Source organism: Gopherus flavomarginatus, chromosome 12 (genome assembly GCF_025201925.1).
Source record: "Gopherus flavomarginatus isolate rGopFla2 chromosome 12, rGopFla2.mat.asm, whole genome shotgun sequence".
In the NCBI taxonomy this organism is placed as follows: domain Eukaryota; kingdom Metazoa; phylum Chordata; order Testudines; family Testudinidae; genus Gopherus; species Gopherus flavomarginatus.
In genome coordinates this window covers 51,747,073-51,763,780 of record NC_066628.1, presented here as the reverse complement: position 1 = coordinate 51,763,780, position 16,708 = coordinate 51,747,073, and the positions used below count along the sequence as shown (strand labels likewise).

The 16,708-nt window shown below is 45.3% G+C and overlaps 1 protein-coding gene across 1 annotated transcript in view; it reads right to left on the bottom strand.

Annotated features, from left to right (window-relative positions):
* DNAH17 (dynein axonemal heavy chain 17) overlaps positions 1-16,708 on the bottom strand; it is a 103,247-nt gene that overhangs the window by 51,773 nt on the left and 34,766 nt on the right. The window contains exons 36-44 of the mRNA XM_050919908.1: positions 12,710-12,814; positions 11,640-11,797; positions 11,181-11,319; positions 10,389-10,616; positions 7,689-7,826; positions 6,665-6,809; positions 6,192-6,319; positions 5,909-6,057; positions 5,472-5,754 (exon numbers count right to left, since the gene is read on the bottom strand). Of these exons, the coding sequence (XP_050775865.1) occupies positions 5,472-5,754; positions 5,909-6,057; positions 6,192-6,319; positions 6,665-6,809; positions 7,689-7,826; positions 10,389-10,616; positions 11,181-11,319; positions 11,640-11,797; positions 12,710-12,814 (1,473 nt within the window). The remainder of the gene's footprint in view (positions 1-5,471; positions 5,755-5,908; positions 6,058-6,191; positions 6,320-6,664; positions 6,810-7,688; positions 7,827-10,388; positions 10,617-11,180; positions 11,320-11,639; positions 11,798-12,709; positions 12,815-16,708) is intronic.

Sequence of the window (16,708 nt, the reverse complement as noted above, 5' to 3'; positions counted from 1 at the left end):
CCCTCCGAAAGCGGGTGTAACTCACAATGCTCTACATCTGCACGTGTAGCCAGACCCTCAGTCTCCGTAAGGCTGTCAGCAGCATCGTCTTGCAGAACAGGAACATACTGAGTGCCACAAAGTGGTTTCATCTGAGACGCATTTCACGTGATTTTATGGGATCCTCTCTCAGTAGGGATCATCACGCCTTTGACCCACTGTAACCGTATATGGCTAAGGATAAAAGAGCACAGAGTTTGTTGTGAAGCTGGAAGTTTCTGACAAGAACTACGTCTCTCACACTGAAACATATGGTCCTAGCCTGTCTGCGGTAGTTGGCATATTTTTATGTGATGAGCTTCATTTCATTGTCATGCTGATGCAGAGATTCATCATCTGCCCTTCTCTCAACTTGTGGTAATTTTGTTCTTAGCAGTTTGCCGAACAGGACAGTTGCTGTTGCTGTGCCAGGAGAACAGTGGGACGTGGTTTGATAACTACGGAGGAAACGAAGTAACTCCTGTGCATGTCTAATCTGTCTGCTGCAGTAATTCGCAGCGCTTTCTCGAGTGTTCGCATAAACCTCTCCACTTCTCCATTGGCTTGTGGCCGTTTTGGAGTAAGTTTACGATATCTGAAATTGGGTGAATTGTGAGCCTTGAAAAGGAGGACCATTGTCAGCTTTAATAAAGATGGGTATTCCACAGGCTGACAAAATCTTGGCAGAAGTAGTACTGACCCTCTCAACTTGTGGGTAATGAGAACAGTCACCTATAACAACCAGCAAATGTTTTCTATTAGGGAAATCACAAAAACCCCTGCTAATTTTAATCCAAGGGGATGTGGGCAGGGGAGATCCAGGAGGAGTGTGATTTTGAAGAACTGTTGCCTGGCATAGTCTGCAGGATGTATGTTTCAGTAAGGCTATCAATCCCAAAGAACTTGGCTTTTTCTCTGACCAAGGATTTTGTTTCTACCAGTCCACGGTGACCTTTGTGAGCCAAACTAAACATGTGATCCCACCACAAACATGGAAGAGGAAGTCTTCTATCTCAGAGTAGGCGATCACCACCTGTGATGGTAAACTCACCTGTAACATGGGCAAACAATTATAGAACAGCTTGTACTGCAGGAATCAATTGTTGGAGGCTACACCGAAGTTCTTTCCATTGACCACTTTAAACAATTTTGATGACCATTTGGAGACTTGTGTCAGATTCTTTGGAGGTTTTTAACAAGAGAACTTAGGGAATTGTGTGTGAGAGGATGACGTTTACATGCACTGCTGCTTTCTCTGGAGTGTTACAATTGCTAGCTGTGTGCCTGGAGAACCAGTCAGCAGGGTTATCCTTTCCAGGATGATAGATAACTAGGTAGTCATCTGCTGCTCAGTGGGACCTGGTGGGCAAAAAGAGGGATTGTTGAACATAAATTCAAGAGATTCACAATTATTCTGAATTGTGAAATGACATTTGTAAGTGTATAAATGAAAATGGGATTGTCCCCATTCTACAGCAAGAGCTTCTCTTTCCATCTGAGATAATCGTTGTTTAGTGAACAAAAGAGCCTTCCTGGCATAAGCAGTGGTGTAAGTTTGATCACGCTGGTCAAGCTGTGTGAGGACTGTTCCTAATCCAACAGGGCTGGCATCTAATAAAAGTTAACTTCTCTTACCAGAATCAAAATATGACATGACTACATCACTGGTAAGGGATTTCTTTAGTTCCTCAAATATATGCTGATGTTCACCTGACTAAACCCATGTTTAACCTTTCCTGGTAAGATCTTTCAGAAGCTGTGTAATGGTAGCTAAACTTGGAATGAATCTGCCACAGTAATTTGCAAGCCCTAGTAGGCTACAAATCTCACTGGAGGTTGTGGACATGGTGGCATTATGTATGTCCTTCACTTTCTTAGGATCTGCTGAAGACCCATCTTTGGAGAATGTGTATCCAAAAAATTCTAATGTGGGTTTATTGTACCCACATTTGTCTGGGGTTCCTGTGAGATTCTGTTCCTGCAGTCGTTCAAAACCAGCTGCTAGTTAAGTGTTGTGCTCTTCAGATTGGTGCCAAATACTAATGTGTCATCACTCACATTAAGCGCTACAGGGATTCCAACTAGTACCTCACGTATGATGTTTTGAAATATTTCTGAGGCTGAAGAATGCCACAACTGTGTTGTTTATAGTGGTGTAGACCCACATGTGTCATGGAGTTGTTATGCATCTTGACTCTAGATGGAGCTCAAGTTGATGGTATCCCACTGGGAGAAAAAACTTTGCTTCATTTAGATCTGCACTATTGTCATATACAGTGGGGGTGACGTGTCACTCACACTTGATAGCCGCATAAATGTATATCCACGCAAATATGGATTTTGTTTGATTGGTTTGGTTTCTGGGCCACTACTATAGGGGAAACCCATGGTATGGGGCCTTCCACTCATTCAGTGATGTCAAGCTCTTCTAAGTGTGCTAGTTCTTCTTCCATCAGCTCATTGACATGGAAAGGAATGTGTCTGTGTGATACTGCTATGGACTGAACCATATCGTCAAAGTGCCATTTTATTTGCTCTCTCGTCAACTTTCCTACTCTTATGAACATATTCTCAAGACTGGACAAGTTGATTTAGCCTGTTAGGCTGTACTCTTTGGATGGCATAATTAATCAGTGTATCTGTGATATTAGGACACCAAGTACATTGCACTGGTAACAGACCAGTCCTTAAATACAAAATGAGCCGAGACTACACAACACATTGTCAGTGGGGCTAGATTTCCATAGGCGTATACTTTTTCTGCCATCGGTTGTATGAGCGGTTTCTGTGGCATGCCATCATACGTATGTTGATCCATCACATTCACTGATGCGCCAGTGTCAATTAAAACGTCAGTCTCATATCCTCGTATGATGATGTGGCATTGTGGCTCAACTCTGTGTTCAGAAGACTTGGTTCTCTCCGGGAATAGTGTGAAAATGTAAGCATGGTGATTTTCTGAGGTGTCAGCTTGGAGTGCATTCATTCAATTTTTGTTGTAAATTTGTCTTGACTTGTGGGAGAATAGGAGAGCTATTGACTTTTGCAGAGTAGTTTTGTTTTCCATGTGTATGACAGAGGACCCCTTTTGCTGAGCAATCACCTTGGTGTGAGTATGAGCCTCCACATTTGTAACATTTTATACTTGTCATCTTTGTGGCTGGACCCTGCATTTTCTGGGGTTGGTTACCATCTTGAGCATGCCACACACAATTCCTGACTGAGTTCTTAGCGTGCAGTACATGTGCTGTCTCTGGGCTTGGTGCCAGGTGTCATTGCTCTAGTTGTTGAGCATGTGTTTCTGAAAACTTGCTTGCTCAAGCAGTGTCCAGTAATCTGACAAGTCATTTGTGGGGGTGTCTTGGAGAGTTTGTCTTCTCAGCTTATCCGACAAACATCCTTGTATCATTTGGCCTCGTATCTTGTGACCCACCTTTGTGAACTCACATGAACTAGCAAGGTGACGTAGGTGAGCATGATACTCATACATGCTTTCCCTTTCTCACTGATGTGCTTGACAGAAGGTATATTGATCATAGTTAATGTTTTTATGTGGTTTAAAGAACCTCGTAAGTGCAGGTTTTGCTTTCTTATTCCTTGCTACCCCTAATGTCAGGCAATGTTTTAAAAATATGGCACATCTCACTTCCAGAAAAGTGTAGGATCATAGCTTTTTTTGTGGTAGATTCAGCTTTCTTCATCACAACAAACAGCCTTTCTAACCTTTCAAGCCAAAGTTCCCATCTGTGTCTCAAATGGGAATGAGATTCATGGACAGGAAACTCAGGACAGTTCGGATTTTTTTTTTCTTTAAGTGGAGACTGCAGTCTAGCAAAGCGTACTGTGTAGCTGTGAGAGATGAGGTAGACTCTGGTGTCACAGAGTCCCCAGGCGATGCTCTGGAACTGCTCCCTATAAAGCCAGTCAGGACTTTGGGGAGCCTCCTCTCCCTTGGAGCAGACTGTCTTCAGGGCAAGAAGGTCACACGGCTTCACCTTCCTGGGTCTGACCTTGGAGCATTCAGCATATGCCCCTCCGTGCGTTTCCCACAATGAGTCTGCCCTGGCAGGGTCCTGGGGAAGCCAGAGGGTCCTGCACCCCCACTTCACAGTCAGATGTGATTCTTAGCCAGCCAGAAAACAGGTTTATTAGATGACAGGAACACGGTCTAACACAGAGCTTGTAGGTACAGAGAACGGGACCCCTCAGCCGGGTCCATTCTGGGGCCCAGCGAGCCAGACAACCCCGTCAGCCCTCACTTCCCGTTCCCAGCCAGCTCCAAACTGAAACCCCCTCCAGTCCCTCCTTTCTGGCCTTTGTCTCGTTCCCGAGCCAAGAGGTCACCTGATCTCTTTGTTCACCTTTGGCCATCCCCCTGCAGGAGGGAAGGGCCAGAGCCGTTTGTTGCCAGGAGACAGAGTGTCAGCCATTTATGCATGCTGGAGACTTAAGAAATGCATAGGGGAAACTGAGGCACCCACACAGTATTCAGAGGAAGCATTAAGAACAGTCCCACTTTGTTGCACCTGGATAGATTTCTTGTCACAGAACCTTGGTTAGCAGTGTTTTGTGAAGACTCTTCTGTGTGTTCTGTTTTTTTAAAACATCAGACAAACATGTTCAGGCTCTCTGATGCAGTCTGGCGTAGCTGGGCACATTCGCTGCAGTGATGAGGTCTCTGCCAGTACAGTAGGGAGACTATTGTTCTTATGGGCAGCTCATCTCTTCTTTTCTTATGTTGTGGGGTTTTGTTTGTTTTCTGGTTCTTGTTGATGAACCTCTCAGACACTGCTTAAAGTGAGAGTCCCCAGGCTACTGGGTCCATCCTGCAGCACACATGCACCCCACTCTTTGTAGCTAAGGGAACTCCCACCAGTCAGAACCAAAGCCTGGAAAGGACTCATGTGACCTCGCTGCTGTACTTGCTACTCTAAAAGACTGGCACAGATCTCGGAATGGATTCCCCATAAACACTACGGCAGCCAACGCTGCTCTTGTGTTCAGAACGTAGGAACTGCCAGACTGGATCAGAGCCATGGTCCATCTAGGCCTGTGTCCTGTCAGTCTTTAATAGTGGCTAGAACCAGATGCTTCAGCAGAAGATGAAAGAATCCCCATTTCACTGCAACTATGAACTAAATTCCCTTTTGCTCTTTTTGTTTTCTGTGACTCAGAAATCAAAAATCATTTAAAAGACAAACCGCTTTTTTTTAATCAGTCACAAACCCCAGAAATCTTGTTTGATTTCCTCAACATTTTCCAGACAAATTCTACTGTAGGCTTAGCCTAAGCATGAGATATTTCAGAACAAAATAAACTAAAAAAGGACAGGAGATTGAGTGGCATTAACTCTGGGGTCAACACTTCAGCCTGTTTAAGCGAAGAGATCTAAAAAGAAAATTTTTTGTTACTATCCAAGTTGAACTGGCCTTATTTTACAAGCTGTCACTAACCTGGTCTTGAAACATTGCTCCTCCAAATGCCCAGAAACACGCAAAAACAAAGTACAGTTCATATAGCTCTTTTGAGGAGTCTGGAGGCGTGTTAGTTGGAGTCAGGAGACATTCCAGCAGATACAGTATGGTTTGTATGACAGTAATTTCAGGGACTGGGGTAATCTTCTTGAACCCGAACCTCAGTTTATCTAGACATGTAGGCAGGTATTTATCAAACAGAATCATTAAGTTTGCTTTTTCAGACTGTACATTTCGCTTCTCAATCCAGCTGCTCACCACACTACAAAATAATGGACATATTTCACATTTCAACATATGGCATAAGTAAATACAACAGTACTAAACCTTTTCCTGCTGTGCTATGGAAAACCATCCTGCATTTTGAAATGCACGGCATTCACACTTCAAAGCAGGGAATGTGAACCAGAACTCACGGGTTCCAGCCCAGATCTGCAGGGTTGATATAGAGAATTCCAGCCCTGGATACTGTTGCTGGCGTTGCTGTCCTCAGGTGGCTGATCTCAAAGAGGAGTCTCATGGTGGGATTTAATGGGATTCGCTCATTGCTCGCTAAGGTGAGCACCTAAAAGGAAGGCAACCAGATAGAAAAAACCACTTCATTCCACAGGAGCAGAAACACACACAAGATGGTTAATTTAAAACACTCCTCAAGTGAAGTTCTCTGATTTTTAATTCCAGCAGCATCTCAGCACTGACCTTATTATCATCCATGACAGTATTCAGAGATTCAATCCACATGGGATCTATATCTCCATCGAGAATGATCCATTTGGGACCCAGGTGAGTGATGTTCGCCAGGTCTCGCATTGTTGTAGAAAACAGACCTGCCCAACACAAACAGTGTCGTTGCTTGGTTTTTCTTTCTAGTACTTGTTTTCTTCATTTAAGCTAAATTGTTCAGGAGGAGGTGGTCAAGAAGCAGCCACAATATTTCCTCAATAAACCTGCCAGTCTTGCTAAAAACATTCCACTTCTAATTCTAGGGAGAAGCCAAAGAAAAGATCTTCCCATTTCTACAGTCATTTTTAAAAGGTTTAGGTATTGTTATGAATGAACTGCTTGCTGAGGTTTTTTTAAATGCCACCATTTTCATTCAGTATAATTTACAGTAAATGCACCTACTCAAACACTATTAGAGTGCATTGATTGGAAGATGGTCGATTTCTTACCATCTTTCCATTCTCTAGTAGCTGGATGAATGACTCCAAATAGCTCATCACAGGTTACAGCTTTAGGGTCAAGGTCCACAGCAACAGGCCTTTTTTTCAAGGTTTGGTAAGTCTTATTCAGGGATTTCAGTACCTGCAAGGAAACCTGGACATGCTCATACAGGATTGCGGTTCTCTAAAGAAGGTATCTACATCCTTTGACATGGTCTCTCGGGACCAAGCAATGAAAGCCACAGAAGAGAGTGGTAGTCTTCCCCCTTATCTGATAGTCTTTGACCCTATGTCATAAATGGAGGCCCTGGAACCACTGATGATGTCTGGGCTCCTCCGAACGGCTGTAAGCCAGTGAACAGCTGCTGAACAAGATGATGGATGTTTCCTTCAGAGCAGGCAATCTCCCACCCTAGAGCACACTGCTCTCTCCACTCTGAAACGAACTGGCTCTCCGAAGTGAAAGTGCCAGCTCCACTCTTTTCATGAAGAACTGACATGCAGCCTTCTTGAATGATCAGCAATCTCCCCTTGCTGATACTCCTCCACTCTTAGCCTCCCCTGCTAACAGGCTGGGCTCCTACTGTCCTCTCTACAGGTCTCATTCCAAACCCAGTGAAATCAGTGGAAAGACTCCGATTGACGTAGTGGGTTTGGATCCCCAGGTGCCAGGGGAGGAACATGAATTTCCTACCCATGCGTAATGCACTGGCCACATGGTTGTGGATCGTGGCTCCCACTACTTCTACCAGCAGCACAGACCTTGTGCCCCAGGGAATGAGGAGGCATGCAGAAGTTGCACTTCCTTTACCATTACACTTTGCTTTTGGAAATGTCATAATTAGGCTTGCTCATAGTTCCAAGGTTTTGCCTGCTCCTGGTCAGCATTAGACATCTGAGGTGGGAGAAGTGAGGATACTAGGAAGTGTATTTTAATCGGAGAAGGGTTCACTCGCTCCTAGAGTTTGGAAAAAGCTGCTGCAAGAAATCTCTGTCCATTTAGTCTCCCCGCCCTCTCCCCGCTGCCCCGTACCTGGGACTTGCCACTGCCTGCGTTGCCAATGACAAACACCGAGTGTCTCACTTGGAGCAGCTCCTCAAGCTGCACCACCTTCAGCACAAAGCTCTCCTCTGCTTGCAGCTTGAGCTCAAGGATGGACTGCTTAATAATCTATGAAGTTCAGAAAAGATATGAGAGCTTGTCCTGAGCCACTGCACAGAACACAGAGTCACTATACAGATTGCAGCTACTACGTCCTTGGGAAGAACCACCAAGAGACTCCAGCTGGTTGGAGCAGCTGCAGAAACAGCCAAAGCAGGGATCATGGGACACCCAGAGAAGTTTCAACAGGGCTTTCTCTGCCCTGTGCTGATTGGCAGTTTACTTCAATTCTCCCACTTCCCAAATTGTGAGCTCAGCTGTGGAAAAAGCGAGTGAATGTTCATATAGTGTCACAGTAACGGATAACACCACACACTGGTGGGAAAAGGGAGACAGAGAGACTGAGCTAATCCAAACCAAAAGGCCTCCTGCAATAACTCGAGGATTGTGTTAAGAGCATGCCTGCTGAACAAGAGAAGGGTGTGACTGGAAATCAGTGAACCAAAATTGGTGTGTCAGAGATTTGGCATAATTGATGGACACAATAATGGAAGGACTCGTCGCTCCCTTTTGAGGGAGTCTTTGGGGGACAAGCTGGTTACCACAATGTTGACTGAAAGAGGGGAAGGAATTACCTTCCCCGCCAAGGCTGCCACCTCCAACCGTCTTCTGGGATCCAGCATGACACCATTTTGTCTGTTGTCCTAATTCTGAGAGATGTCCTGACTAGTCTGGGCCAAGAGAGGGACCTAGATACCCTCACCCATCCCACTGGCTCTGGCTGAATCCTAAACACCATCTGGGATATGAGACTTTGTCCTGCCCCCACCTCAGCCACTGCTCCCCGCTTTCCCTTCCTCACTTTATTTCTTCCCTTCTCTATCCCTCTCCTTTTGCCTTCTGCTTAGCTGGCGAAGACTATATTTTGAAACACTTTTGTCAGCCTGTGACCAGAAAGAGGCAGCTAAAGGCAGTGCCCTACCTAGCTCAATGTTGGTTCAACTTTGCTAAGTGTGTCAGAGTGGCTGATAAGAGCATGTGCCGTCCATGTGTCTTTCCAGCAAGGAGGCTGCAAGTGGGAATCAACACCAGAGACAGATGCTGTATTTTCTCCCTTACTGTCCATTACTGTCCCCTCTTGTGTGTGTTTGTCTCGTTTTATCTTCTAGGAAATGGGGTCAGACTTAAGCAACAACAGCAAGAACAGCAGCTCCAGCTCATTGCAGCTAACTTCCCCTCTTCCCGAAAACGGACCGTTATTGCCATCTCAGAGGCTGTCAAACAAGGGGAGAGCGTTCTTTCTAAGACTCTCTATAGCTAGAGGGAGAGGGAATAAGGGGTGTTGTTAAAATGAAAGCCTGAGTTAATACTTGACATTTCAAACAACACTCCCCCTTCTTTTCTGTATCTAAAATAAAAGCCTGCAAGTGTTCAGTGGTGCTGAGCAGGCCGTGGTCTGTGTACCAAACCCTGTTTAATGCTGGACAGTGAGAGGGTCAGGTGAACACTTTTGATTCTTTAGGCCCATTGATTCCATCTAAATTAATACAGGAGGCCGCACTCTTGGCTGGCTCTTAGGCACTACCCATTGCTCCACTAGGGCCAGACAGGAACTCGTACTGCACAAGGGTCTGAGCTCCGGTTTTGAGACAGCCCTTGATCTTCAGGACGGTAGGGTGAAGGAGCACCGCACAGGTCAGACACACCACACGTCGTTCTGAGATTACCCCTTCTGTCTGGCCCGCAGCAAAGAACTTGAAAGAGTCACTTCAAGCTCTTCTTGGCCAGGGTTACCATGACACAAAGCCTTTGAGGGTGGTGAGGTGCAAGTTAAAGGGGGGATATCGCAGGGTGACACTGGCCCTTTGAGAGAGAGCAAGGCCTGTGCCTCACCAGCTCACTGCAGTTGGGTTTAAAAGAAGGCACCTGGGCCATATAAATGTGGGAGAGCCTGGACATGGGCCAGTAAGAGCTGCCTGGTGGGGAGAGAGAGAGGATCTGCAGGCCCTCCCTGGGAAGATGGAGGAACTGTCTAGGACCCAGCACAGGGGCTAGTTTGCTGACTATCCTGGTCTAGAGAGCAAGTGCTGTAAGGCTGAAAATGGCAGAGGGCTAGGAAGCTGGTGAAGGGGCTAGCCCTCTGGCCTTTCTGAGCCAGACAGGGCTGATGGCTGAGAGCAGCAGAGGGAGATGCCTCGAGAGCTGAAGCTGGAGGTCCAGAGAGGGCTGAATGCTGGGAGTGAGGCATAGGGAGAGACACTGGGGCTGGACTGGCGAGCTAGGTGTGGTGAGATACACCGGGCGGGACATGGTGGGTTGCATATACTGTTTGGACTGTGCTGGGGAATTCTGGATTATGCTTGTGGGACTTCTGTTATGATTTATGTGCATGGGACATGTGTAATAAATTAACCCTGTAAGGACTGTATATCATTGGAAAGCCTTTGAAGGCTATTTCTGGAGACTCTGAAGGGAAAACGGAGGCAGATAGGTTTGTTGTGCTGCAACCTGCTGCAGGAGGACATGCCAGGCAGGTATTGCCCTCTGAGGAAAAAATAGGAGACCCAAGAGCCACCTCCCACAAATAATCTGAATACCAAAGGTCAGCAAGGCCCGTGTCTGTGCATTCACCTTTTCAAAGTTCAGATCCCGTTTTCTAGGTACGTCCAGTGCTGGGAAAAGGTCTCCAATTAGTCCCATGAACACTAGCAAGTCATCCGTCACAATCTTGGGGATGTTGAAGTCTCGTAAAGCTCTCATTAGGACTTGATCCTCCGGACGGCCAGGGTCGCTTCTCTTCAAGGAACCTGCTACCACCAGCACAGACTTAATAGCTCTCAAGCCCCAGTCATAATGATCCTGGCAGACAGTGAGCAAAGCCTTACATTGCGTTCGGGTGAAATAAAATAGTTTTAAATAAATAAAAAAAAAAAACAAAAAAACCACAACACTCTCCCAAAAAACCCAAACTCCAGAAAGTCTCCACAGCACCCAGAAGAAATGCCATTAAGTGTGTGTATTTGCAGGGGAAACTCCATTCAACAAAGGAGTGAACAAAATCCTAGCAACCTTTGGCTGAGTAGTGTGTTTCGCTTCCCTGGAAGCAGATTTCCATTAGCTTTTAAGTCAATTGACATGAACAATGTGAGGATGGAATCCTCTATATAGGCTTTATTCTACTAGTAAGCACTGTGCTGCATCTCTTCATTTTCCTGCTGACCTTCGTCCATGCCGCAGGCAGGCTGAGTCTATCAGAAGTCACATCAGTGTCTGAGTGGAATTTTCCAGCAATCTTAAAATGCTTGGAAAAATACAGGCCAAGTTGCTACTAATAACTTGTGATTTTTTTAAATATATCTATGTCCGATTTTAAAATAGACAAACTCTTCCTGCTCAAGGAACCAGGGACTAATATTAAATTACCTGCTTAGAAAGTAGCTCTTTGCATAGTGTATAGAGAGTAATAAACTTTCTAGCAAGAAGTCTGGCATCAAGAAAACCTTCTGCAACAAGCATGATTTCACAGATAAGCTCAAAATCTGGGACAACCATAGCACAGGGTCTAAAGGAAACAAGATGCACAAAGTTCCATGTCAAATTTGGAGAAAATTAGCCTTTGCACACGTACATTCTCTGCGTCCCCTTCTCTGACATACATATGCACAGAGCTGAGCTATAAGATGATGGAATTTTGTGCGTTTGGATTTTCAGTATAGCGCCTTCATTATATTATATCCATTATGCGTTTGCGCACACACAGTCTCTCTCACTCTAATAAAAGTTAAGAGCCCTTGGTACAGCACGGTGGCAAATCAGAGTGTATAATCAGCACACTGTCAATTAACAACCAGGTTCTGATGATAGTCATCCACACACAAATACCTGAATAAAGCCTTTAGATTTTCAGGCAATTCAGTCCGGCCTGCATAGCCGGGGTTCATTGTAATGAATAGTCCAACTGTTGGTATAAGAGCTATTATCTCTCCAAGGAAATTAAATGTTTTCTTTTTGGCACGAATTGCATCTTGCACACATTTTACCTACACAAGTAAGAGGAAGATTCAGTATCAACAATGTAGTGAATTACAGTTTGTATCTTAAATCAACCAAGCAGCACTTCCCTGTGCACTCTTAAAACCCTTTAAGTATGAACAGGAGGGCTTATTGAGTGAATGCAGGCTGGATGCAGAGACCCTTACACTGAGGTAGATTGTGATTTCCGGTACTCACATTCGCTAGGAATTACTCCCGAGTAGTCCCACTGACTTCAGTAGATCTATTTGGGTGAGTAACTGCTCCTTATTCTGAGGGTGGGACTCAGAATCTGGCCCTCCCTGTGTGGTCCCATTGATTTCATGTAGCAAGGTGCTACTCAGCCTGAGTCGGGGGAGGGAACCGATCTCTCAGGGAGCACATTGACTTTCATGATAAACATTCATGATAAAGAGATCGCACTATAGTACTTGTATCAGGTGAATTGAAAAATACTATTTCTTTTGTTTTTTACAGTGCAAATATCTGTAAACAAAAATAAAGTGAGCACTGTACACTTTGTATTCAGTGTTGAAATCAATATATTTGAAAATGTAGAAAACATCCAAAACTATTTAAATAAATGGTATTCTATTATTAACAGTGCTCAATTTTTTTAATCACGTGCTTAATATTTTTAATTGCTTGGCAGCCTTAATATATATATATATATATATATATATATATATATATATATATATATATATCTGCATTAAGGACAAATATTAGAGCAATTACATAGCCTAAATTGTCCTATATCTTTATTATAATTCCATTCACTAAGTATCCCATAACACCTTGCATTTGTTGAATGGCTTAAGTAGATAGGGAAATTGTCACAATCAGGACAGATGAGTATTTACCACAACATCACAGTAATTTACATAAATAATAGCTGGATACTAGAGAAAACTTCATACCTGCACAGCAATCACTGATAAAACTTCCACTGAAATGCGATTGAATTCATCAAAGCATCCCCAGGCTCCAGTCTGTGCTAACCCTTTGTAGATATTTCCACAGGACTAGAGAGCAAAGTGATTGGAGAAGGCTGATTGCACCATTGGAATTCATTACAAAAAGAACAGTTCTAAGGAATTAATCTGGCATTTACACTACACACTGTTTCTCTAGGATAGCCTCACACAACATAGGGTCATTCAAAAATAGAGAGGAAAAATCCCCCTCCTGTAGGGAAATTTTGCCTCCTTTGCGAAAACTCCTTTGCAGCTACCCAGGATTTTCCTCTAGTTTCAGCATGTGCTGTCCAGATAGCTGTAAATGCAGGAACTCAACAAATGCTCCAGTCCCAGCTTCCTGCCAAAACATGCCTGAGACACACAGACTGAGTATCAGATGGTAGCCGTGTTAGTCTGGATCTGTAAAAGCAGCAAAGAACCCTGTGGCACCTTATAGACTAACAGACGTTTTGGAGCATGAGCTTTCGTGGGTGAATACCCACTTCCTCAGATGCATGTAATGGAAATATCCAGGGGCAGGTATATATATGTGTGCTAGCAAGCAAGCTAGAGATAACGAGGTCAGTTCAATCAGGGAGGATGAGGCCCTGTTCTAGCAGTTGAGGTGTGAAAACCAAGAGAGGAGAAACTGGTTCTGTAATTGGCAAGCCATTCACAGTCTTTGTTCAATCCTGAACTGATGGTGTCAAATTTGCAGATGAACTGAAGCTCAGCAGTTTCTCTTTGAAGTCTGGTCCTGAAGTTTTTTTGCTGCAGGATGGCCACCTTAAGGTCTGCAATAGTGTGGCCAGGGAGGTTGAAGTGCTCTCCTACAGGTTTTTGTATCTTGCCATTCCTAATGTCTGATTTGTGTCCATTTATCCTTTTCCGTAGAGACTGTCCAGTTTGGCCGATGTACATAGCAGAGGGGCATTGCTGGCATATGATGGCGTATATTACATTGGTGGATGTGCAGGTGAATGAACCAGTGATGGTGTGGCTGATCTGGTTAGGTCCTGTGATGGTGTCGCTGGTGTAGATATGTGGGCAGAGTTGGCATCGAGGTTTGTTGCATGGATTGGTTCCTGAGCAAGAGTTATTATGGTGTGGTGTGCAGTTACTGGTGAGAATATGTTTCAGGTTGGCAGGTTGTCTGTGGGCAAGGTTTGGCCTGCCACCCAAGGCCTGTGAAAGTGTGGGATCATTGTCCAGGATGGGTTGTAGATCGTTGATGATGCGTTGGAGGGGTTTTAGCTGGGGGCTGTATGTGATGGCCAGTGGAGTCCTGTTGGTTTCTCTCTTGGGTTTGTCTTGCAGTAGGAGGCTTCTGGGTACACGTCTGGCTCTGTTGATCTGTTTCCTTATTTCCTCGTGCGGGTATTGTAGTTTTGAGAATGCTTGGTGAAGATTTTGTAGGTGTTGGTCTCTGTCTGAGGGGTTAGAGCAGATGCGGTTGTACCTCAGTGCTTGGCTGTAGACAATGGATCGTGTGATGTGTCCGGGATGGAAGCTGGAGGCATGAAGGTAGGCATAGCGGTCGGTGGGTTTTCGCTATAGGGTGGTGTTAATGTGACCATCACTTATTTGCACCGTGGTGTCAAGAAAGTGGACCTCCCGTGTAGATTGGTCCAGGCTGAGGTTGATGGTGGGGTGGAAGCTGTTGAAATCATGGTGGAATTTTTCCAGAGTCTCCTTCCCATGGGTCCAGATGATGAAGATGTCATCAATGTAGCGTAGATAGAGAAGGGGTGTGAGTGGACGAGAGCTGAGGAAGCGTTGTTCCAGGTCGGCCATGAAGATATTGGCATATTGTGGGGCCATGCGGGTGCCCATAGCAGTGCCACTGATCTGGAGATATATATTGTCATCAAATTTGAAATAGTTGTGTGTAAGTATAAAGGCACAGAGCTCAGCAGCCAGTTGTGCTGTGGCATCATCAGGGATAGTGTTCCTGACAGCTTGTATTCCATCTGTGTGTGGGATGTTTGTGTAGAGAGCCTCTACATCCATGGTGGCTAGGATGGTGTTTTCTGGGAGGTCACCAATGCATTCTAGTTTCCTCAGGAAATCAGTAGTGTCGCGGAGATAGCTGGGAGTGCTGGTGGCATAGGGTCTGAGTAGAGAGTCCATATATCCAGATAGTCCTTCAGTGAGAGTGCCAATGCCCGAGATGATGGGGCGTCCAGGATTTCCGGGTTTGTGGATCTTGGGTAGTAGATAGAATAACCCTGGTCGGGGCTCTAGGGGTATGTTGATTTCTTCTGGTGTTAGTGTAGGGAGTGTCCTGAGTAGATGCTGTAGTTTCTTAGTGTATTCCTCAGTGGGATCTGAGGGAAGTGGCCTGTAGAATTTGGTATTGGAGAGTTGTCTGGCTGCCTCCTTTTGATAGTCAGACCTGTTCATGATGACAACGGCACCTCCTTTATCAGCCTCTTTGATGATAATGTCAGGGTGGTTTCTGAGGCTGTGGATGGCATTGCGTTCTGCACGACTTAGGTTGTGAGGCAAGCGATGTTGTTGTTCCACGATTTCTGCCTGTGCCTTGCCCACAGACAACCTGCCAACCTGAAACATATTCTCACCAGTAACTGCACACCACACCATAATAACTCTTGCTCAGGAACCAATCCATGCAACAAACCTCGATGCCAACTCTGCCCACATATCTACACCAGCGACACCATCACAGGACCTAACCAGATCAGCCACACCATCACTGGTTCATTCACCTGCACATCCACCAATGTAATATACGCCATCATATGCCAGCAATGCCCCTCTGCTATGTACATCGGCCAAACTGGACAGTCTCTACGGAAAAGGATAAATGGACACAAATCAGACATTAGGAATGGCAAGATACAAAAACCTGTAGGAGAACACTTCAACCTCCCTGGCCACACTATTGCAGACCTTAAGGTGGCCATCCTGCAGCAAAAAAACTTCAGGACCAGACTTCAAAGAGAAACTGCTGAGCTTCAGTTCATCTGCAAATTTGACACCATCAGCTCAGGATTGAACAAAGACTGTGAATGGCTTGCCAATTACAGAACCAGTTTCTCCTCTCTTGGTTTTCACACCTCAACTGCTAGAACAGGGCCTCATCCTCCCTGATTGAACTGACCTCGTTATCTCTAGCTTGCTGGCTAGCACACATATATATACCTGCCCCTGGATATTTCCATTACATGCATCTGAGGAAGTGGGTATTCACCCACGAAAGCTCATGCTCCAAAACGTCTGTTAGTCTATAAGGTGCCACAGACTGAGTGTTCTTCCACTGCAGTCAAAGCCAGAACTCCCATGGACCCACAGTGACTACAGGTGTGTGAATGACACTCCACAGCATGGAGAGGTACCGCTGACGCCTGGGCTTTTCCCTAGCAACTGCAGTGGGAAAGGAAGTGTTCTCATCCCAGCTACCAGACTGTGTGAAGTGACAGGATTACCAGTGGGAAAGGGCTCTGCTGCTCATGGCACTGAGTTCCCAAGCCTGACTTTGGCTGCAAAGCCACAAACTATTGGAGTAGCTAGCACAGCTCATGCAGGGGACGCTCAGAGGCAAGGTGGAGGGGCCAATTTAGGAGAATGCAATCTCCTAGCAATTGCTGCCCTCAGCACACATTGTGCATTGCTTGGGAAGGTAAGATATTGAATTTGTCATGAGGAGGAGGAAAAATATTGGAATTCAGCTTGCTGTGCACTCCGTTTGCTGTATCCCTCCCCAAGAGATGGTCTCCAAGAGGCTCATGCCTGCGAAGGTTCCAACACCATTAATAGCCTCCAGACGAACTCAGATGGAACAAGGCTCTTAGACCTGCTAATCTGTCCCCTGGCCAGTCTGGGCTTTGTCCCTGCGATATATTGGCGAGTCGTCTGTGCTGTCTTGTTTCAGGTACCTCTAGGGAGACGGATCCCCCGGGCTGACTGTCAAAGGTTTATACATTCATTGGCAGGAAG